Below are 7,402 nucleotides of genomic sequence, written 5' to 3'. Positions count from 1 at the left end.
GGAGGCTGGGGACCCAGTGTTACAGAGAACTTGGGATTGGGGCGGGGGTGGGGTGTCTGCGTTTGTATCTCAGCTCAGCCATTTGCTGGCTGTTTGACCTTGGACACGTCTTAATATGGGAACTATTGATATTAATCTTACCCTGCCGGGTTCTGGGAGAATTCCAAAGTTTTCGTAAAGTGACTGACCCCAAATAAGTGCTCAGCAAAGGGCAGGTGCTGTAATGATGGCGGTAGCATCGTTAGAAATCCGAGCCCTTCCCCGCGTGCTTGCCGCTTTTCCACCTGTAGAGTATGTATGACCTCTTTTGGGCTGGAGTTCTCCGCGTTTTCATTCTGGGGTACACCGTGCCTAGATCAGTGGTTCTCCACCTTGGCTGCACATTAGATTCACCTGGGAATCTTGTTAAAATCCTGATTTCTGGGCTTCATCCTCCGGAAATTCTGTTTCTTTGTTACTAACGATGAGGCCCAGAAATCAGGATTTTAACAAGATTCCCAGGTGATTCTAATGCGCAGCCAAGGTGGAGAACCACTGACCTAGATAGATGTCACGTCACGAGCTCTTTAGTTCATGCAACAAATACTTATTGACAACCTACTAAGTGCCAGGCGCAGCAAATAAGAGACACAAAAACCCCTACCCTCGTGAAACTTGAGTTCTGGGGTGAGGTGTGGGTAGGGACAACAGACAGTCAGTGAGATAAATAAAGTAAAAGTTAGATGGTGGTCACTACTGAAAAAACTAAAAAAGGTGGGGCAGAGGGCTTGGTGCAATTTTAGACGGTTTTGAACAGGAGACCTCGCTGAGAAGGTGTCATTGGGGTCAAGACTTGAAAGATGCTGGCTAGCTAGTCATGCATTTGTGTGGGGGAAGTGCAGAGGCTGGAGGGTGAGGGTTGGAGGCGGAGCTACACCTGCACGTAGCTGAAGCCCACTGAGCCAGGAGAGTCCAAGGGAATGAAGGAAAAAAGGTGAGATGCAGGCATTGTAAGGACTTGGCTTTTACTCTGATTGTAGTTGAAAGTCAGCGGAAGAAACATGGTCTGACATGGATTTAAACTGGATCCCTTTGGCTGCAGTGTTTAAAAGACTACAGGTAGAGAAGGATGGAAGCAAGGAAATGAGTTAAGAAATTTTTGAAATAATCCAGGCAGGAGAAGTGGCAGCTTGAGCCAAGCTGGAAGCAGTAAAGATGGTGAGAATAGGTTGATGTCTAGATATATTTTGAAGGTACAGCCAACAGGACTTGTGGAGTGACTGGGGAGGTATGAGAAGAGTGTCAAGGTTTGGTACCAAGACTTTTGAGCAACTGGAAAAATGGAGTCAGACGCGCTACCGTTGCGCCACGAGGTCCCGAGCAACTGGAAAAATGAAATTGAGATGGGGAATTCTGTGGGAGGAGGAGGAGGAGGCAAGGGAGGTGTCCCAACTCAGTTTAGGGCCTTTAACTGAGATCATTTAATTGCTAGTTTAAGAGCAAGAGAAGAAATTCAGATGAACTCAAGTATTTATTTATTGCTTACTAGTGTCAGATCCTGTATTAGACCATGGGGGATACAAAAATAAATGGCATGGCTGGTACAGGATTCACACAATATTAAAAAGATGTGAGTAGTTACAACCTAAATTAACTTATTTTCTTCTTCTCCCCCTCTCCCTTCTCCTCTTCTCATTAATCCTCACCCCAGAATATTTTTCCATTGATTTTTTAGAGAGTGGAAGGGAGGGGGAGAGACAGAAAAAAATCCCACATTAATGTGAGAGAGACACATTGATTGGTTGCCTCCCGCTTGGTCCCAAAACCAAGGTATGTGCACTTGACTGGCATCGAACTCATGACTCTTTAGTCCATGGGCCAATGCTCAGTCCACTGAGCCAAACCAGCTAGGGCTTAACTTCTTTTCTTTCTTTTTTAAAAATATATTTTTATTGATTTCAGAGCGGAAGGGAAAGGGAGAGAGAGAAACATCAATGATAAGAGAATCATTGATTGGCTTCCTCCTGCACACCCCTACTGGGGATCCAGCCTCAACCCAGGAATGTGCCCTTGACCGGAATCCAACCTGGGACCCTTCAGTCCGAAGTCTGACTTAACTTATTTTCTTGAAGAGAGATTTGCCCTCTCATCTAGACTGAGGTCACAGATATCTTTCATTCAGTTTTGAAGATTAGTGCCTAATCTGTCTCTGTTTCCAATCCAGAAATAATGCCTGTCATCCAGACGTAGGCTTTTATCTGACCATGACAGAGCTCTGAAGTTCAGAGTCCATACCCAATATGGTGATTGCCTCCAAAAAAACGTGTGGAGATTCCCTCCCCCTCCCCCTGCCCATGGGCTTGATAGAATGGGGCGGGGGTGTTGTGGGGTGGGGAGGGCAGTTGTGACCAGTAAAATGTATTTTTGTCTGCTTCTGCTCTGGGCTGGCTATATATGTAAACTTTAGTTTTAAGTCATCAGCTGAAACATGGGTATCATTCTGATGAAAGCTTTGCTAATTTTAAATTAAACTAGATGATGCGTTCCGTGGTAGGCATAGGACTACTTTTTGTCCACTTTGCCAAATTTATAATAATTGTTTCCCTTCTTTCCTTCCTGCCTTAAACTTTATTCTTATAATACTGTCCACAATACCCTGCTACATTCTCTCTTCCATTGGGCAAATACTATAGTCATAAACTTGGAAATCAGGTCACAGACTCAGAAGCTTAGAAGTGTAATAACACTACTAAAGAGCATGCCCACGATATTCAACCCAAAAATCATGAATAATCATTTATCTGAGAACATTTACAATAATCTCGTGATATATTTCAATACTGATATGAAACTTATTTTTGTTTTCCCCTTCACAGTGAAGCCATGTCTCTGGAGGGAGATGAATGGGAGCTGAGTAAAGAAAATGTACAACCCTTGAGACAGGGGCGGAGTATATCCACACTTCAGGGTGTATTGGCACAACAAGAATCTGCCCGAAACACTACTCTACAGCAGCAGAAACGGTGTGTAGAACATTTGGGGCTCAACCTGTCATTGTTCATCCCCAACTGTGGTAGAAAATGTGTGTGGGTCCATGCACAATGGTATAAGGAGTACTCTTTAAAAATTGGTAGTATGAGATTCTGTTCCTCACATGTTTTCTCATCATGACAGCTATCTGAAGATCTCAAGTATGATTAAAAACAAGAGCTATAGGATTTCATTTCATTGTGAAGCAGGCAAACTCTTGTATCAGTAGAAATGCATCTTATACAGGGGGCAATGAGAAACAAAGTAAAGCAAGTATCATATTACTATATTTTCCAAAAGTATTCTGTCATTCTGAATCCCAAACAGAATTAGCTCTTTTATTTGATAGTAATCAATTAGAGAAATTTCTTCCTTAAATTCTGAGTACTGAATGAGATTGAATCTGCTATCTTTTATGTGCATTCAATTCTTAACTTTTTAGGAAAGTATTTTTGACAGTGTACCAAAAAGGAATAGTGATCTCCAAAGAAAATGTAAACCTGAGAGAAACTGAATTTATACTAGAATGTGTCTCAATAATGATTTAACAAACTCTGGATAAACAAAACTGAAAAGAAAAAAAATCTACATTATTCAAACGGACCTATGGAAGTTGCTTTCCTTTGTCTAATAATGTTTTGATAAATATGCTTTTTTTCAAAAAAGTAAAGTATCCGTTTCTATCCTGGGCCTCTGACAAAAAAATTCTTCCATCCTATATAATAAAAGCCTAATATGCTAAGTGTCCAGTCATCTGGTAGTTCATTCAACCAATCAAAGCGTAATATGCTAATGATATATTAAGGCCGCTCAACTCCTCGCTATGATGTGCACTGACCACCAGGGGGCAGACGCTCCAACTGGTAGGTTAGCTTGCTGCTGGGGTCTGGCCAATTGGGACTGAGTGAGACGGGCCAGACACGCCCTGCAGCCCTCCCCCTGTCCCTCCCCGGTTGACCAACCTCCCATGTCCCTCCCCAGCCCCAATTCTGCACCGGTGGGGTCCCTCTGCCTGCCTGTGCCCTCTTGCAGTCCGGGACCCCTTGGGGGACGTTGGAGAACTGGTTTTGGCCCAATCCTGCCGGCCAAGCCAAGGGACCCCACTGGTTGCACAAATTTGTGCACCGGGCCTCTAGTCATAGATAAATTATAATTTGGGGTTATGTAATGAGTATTCTTGTTCATCTCATTGGATCTTTAAAAGCATTGGGTTTTGTGATTTTGCTTCAGAGTTGGTAGTATTCTGTTCTTCCTGGCTTCTGTGACATTTTACTAGTTTTTTTCATTTCTCCAACTACACCTTTTTCTTGTTGACTTCCTACTGCATTTTACCTAAGTTCTTCCATGTTCAGGTTTTCCAGGATTATTTAACTACTGTATACATCTTTTACTTGCTTTCCAAATATCTTTTTATCTACATGTAATATATAATTAGATAAATGTTTCACCAGTTATTAAATAGTGAATCTCATTTCTAATATATAACCTTTCTTTTTCTATTCTATTTTGGTTAGTGGTACCAGAACTCACCTGAATGTTCTTATTTACTGCTCTCTTACCCTAATTCTATTTAGTTGGTTCCTAAGGACTAGCAATTTTTTAAAAAATATAATTTACATTCAGTGAAATGCTTAGATTTTTATGTATACCATTTAATCAGTTTTGACATGCATTTCAAGACAGAACATTTTCATTACCTCTCTCATGCCCCTTTCCAATCAAAGCAACCAGTGATTAGATTTCTGTCAACATAGGTTACTTTTGCTTATTCTAGAATTTTATATAAGTGGAATCATTCAGTTCTTTTACTCAGCATGCTTTTTTCCATATTGCATTATAAGTAGATTGCTCCTTTTTATTACTGAGTAGTATTCCATTTGTTTATTCATCAATTGGTGGACATTTAGATTCTTTCTGATTTTGTTTGTTTTATGAGTAAAGCTACTATGAACATTCTTATACAAGGCTTTTTGTGGGCATAGATTTTCACTTCTCTTGGAAAGGAATTTCTGGGTCATAGAATAAATATATGTTTAACTTCTTAAGAAACTGCCAGTTTTCTAAAAAGGTTGTGATATTTTACACTTCTACCACCAATGTACGAAAGTCTATTTGCTCCAAATCCACTCTAGTATTTGATGGTGTCAATCTTTTTTGTTTTAGCCATTCTGGTGGATGTGTAATAGTATCTCATTATGGTTTGACTTCCCATTTACTATCATGGTGACTAATGGTTGTGAGCACTTTTTTGTTGTTGTTAATCCTAACCTGAGGATACTTTTCCATGGATTGTTAGAGAGAGTGGAAGGAAGGGTTAGAGACAGAGAGAAACATTGATGTGAGAGAGACACACATCAATTGGTTGCCTCCTGCACATGCCCCAACCAGGGCTGGGGATTGAACCTGGAACCAAGGTATGTGCCCTGGAATAGAAACCTGGACCCCTCAGTCAAAGGGCCAACACGCTATCCACTAAGCCAAACTGGCTAGGGCTTATTGGCCTTTTCTATAACTTCTTGTGTGGTGTATTAGTTAGATGTTTTGTTCAGTTTTAAAATTAGATTCCAGAAGTTCTTTATATAGACTGTATACAAGTCCTTTAGCAAATATGTGTTGCAAATATTTTCTCCCAATCCATGGCTGTCTATTTTCTTGGTGGTATTTTTTGATAAGCAAGAAGTTTTTAATTTTCATGGAAAGTAATTCATTAGTGTTTTTCTTTTTGATTAGTGTTTTTTGTGTCATCTCTAGGAGAGTGTTGCTACTCCAAAGTTGCAATGTTATTCTTTGTTTTCTTCCAGTAGCTTTATTGTTTTAGCTTTTATGTTTAGGTCTATGATTCATCTTAAATATATCCTTGTATATAGTGTAAGGTTGGAGTAAAAGTTTTCCCTCCCTTCCCTCTCTTGCCTCTCCCATTATGGATAGCTAGTTGGTCTGCCTCCATTTGTTGAAGAATTTTGTTTGTTTTTTTACTTTCCCTGTTGAATTGCTTAGGGGTCCTTGGCAAAAATCATTTGCTTGTATATGTATGTATTATTTCTGGACTCTCTGTTCTGTTCCATTGTCCTAATTGTCTATTCTTTGACCAATTATTCATTGTCTTGATTAGCTCTGTATGTGGTAAGTTTTAAAGTCAGGTAGAGTGTGTTCTTCAAGTTTTATTGTTTTTTCAAAATAATTTTAGCTATTTTTGGTCCTTTGTCTTTCCAAACAAATTTTTAAAAGCATCTTTTTAATTTCTATAAAAGAAAGACCTGGGATTTTGATTGGATTGCACTGAATCTATAGATTAATTTGGAGGATGGCTGATTTTTACTAGTAGTGTCTTAGTTTTTATTTTTTCACCATTTCTGCAGATAATCCCCTCATCTCGTACTTAAATTGCCATTTTAGCTTTATAATTGTAGCTGCTTTCCTAATGGTCTTAGTCTTAAAATGTTACTTGGTTAATCTTTTTGAAATCTTATCATATTCAAGATACTCTCCACTTAAAGAACCAACAGTGGCTCATGCCCTTCTTACCTCTCCATATAGCTCCATTTGTTTCCAATATTGATTTTATGTTATAGCTCAATTTCCTCTGGTTAAACTTTCCCACCTTTACAACTTAATTTAACACATTGCATACCGCATAGAAATCTCTAAGACATACGCCAGGGACCGCACGTTTTTGGGCAAAATGTACATTATTTAAATCATCATAATGCACTTTAGGTGTTGTTTTTCAATAATTATAACATTTTTATTTACAAAAACAATTAAACAATTAAAGTTCCTAGTACTTTTTTAATGTATGGTACTGCGTAAAACATTTTCCTCTATGAAGAGGGACCAAACAAAATTTACATAAGTATCTAGATTCGCTCCTTTTTCCATGGGCGTGAAAAACGAGAACACTCGTGAGCGGTCCTTAACAGATGGCGTGCGAAACACGAGAAAACTCCTGAGCAGTACGAAATGTGTTAATATTGATTTCTCTCCTGGAAAACTCCCTTTTTCTTTCAAATGTTATGGGTTCTTCACCTTCTGAGCCTGCTGCTTTGATTTCTTAAAGCCTTAATGATCCATTCTTGGCAATTGTAATATACTGTACTGTTTTGTATTTTTTGTTAATTTTTCATTTTAAACCTTGTCTTATCCTATATAATAAAAGAGAAACATGTAAATTGACCGTCCTTCTGCTGTGCTCACCAGCCAATCAGGAGTGAGTATGCAAATTAACCCGACAGAGATGGCGGGTTAATTTACATAAACAGGCGCAGAGCGGGAGAGCCGGTGGAGAGTGGAGCAGTTTGGGGAAATTGGCTCCCCAAGCCGCCAGACGGAGAGTAGAGAGGGAGAGCTGGCAGCTTGGAGGACTTGGCAGGCAGAGTGGGAGGTCATGGGACAG

General features: G+C 39.7%; 1 protein-coding gene across 2 annotated transcripts in view; it reads left to right on the top strand.

The window, feature by feature from the left end:
- Window positions 1-7,402, top strand: part of BUB1B (BUB1 mitotic checkpoint serine/threonine kinase B) — a 73,996-nt gene that overhangs the window by 459 nt on the left and 66,135 nt on the right. For both annotated transcript variants that reach the window (XM_006778092.2, XM_015557605.1), the window contains exon 2: window positions 2,856-3,002. In XM_006778092.2, the coding sequence (XP_006778155.1) occupies window positions 2,856-3,002 (147 nt within the window). The remainder of the gene's footprint in view (window positions 1-2,855; window positions 3,003-7,402) is intronic.

Source organism: Myotis davidii, unplaced genomic scaffold (genome assembly GCF_000327345.1).
Source record: "Myotis davidii unplaced genomic scaffold, ASM32734v1 scaffold46, whole genome shotgun sequence".
Classification (NCBI taxonomy): domain Eukaryota; kingdom Metazoa; phylum Chordata; class Mammalia; order Chiroptera; family Vespertilionidae; genus Myotis; species Myotis davidii.
The sequence above is the reverse complement of the archived record's forward strand: the minus strand, read 5'-3'. Positions and strand labels throughout refer to the sequence as shown.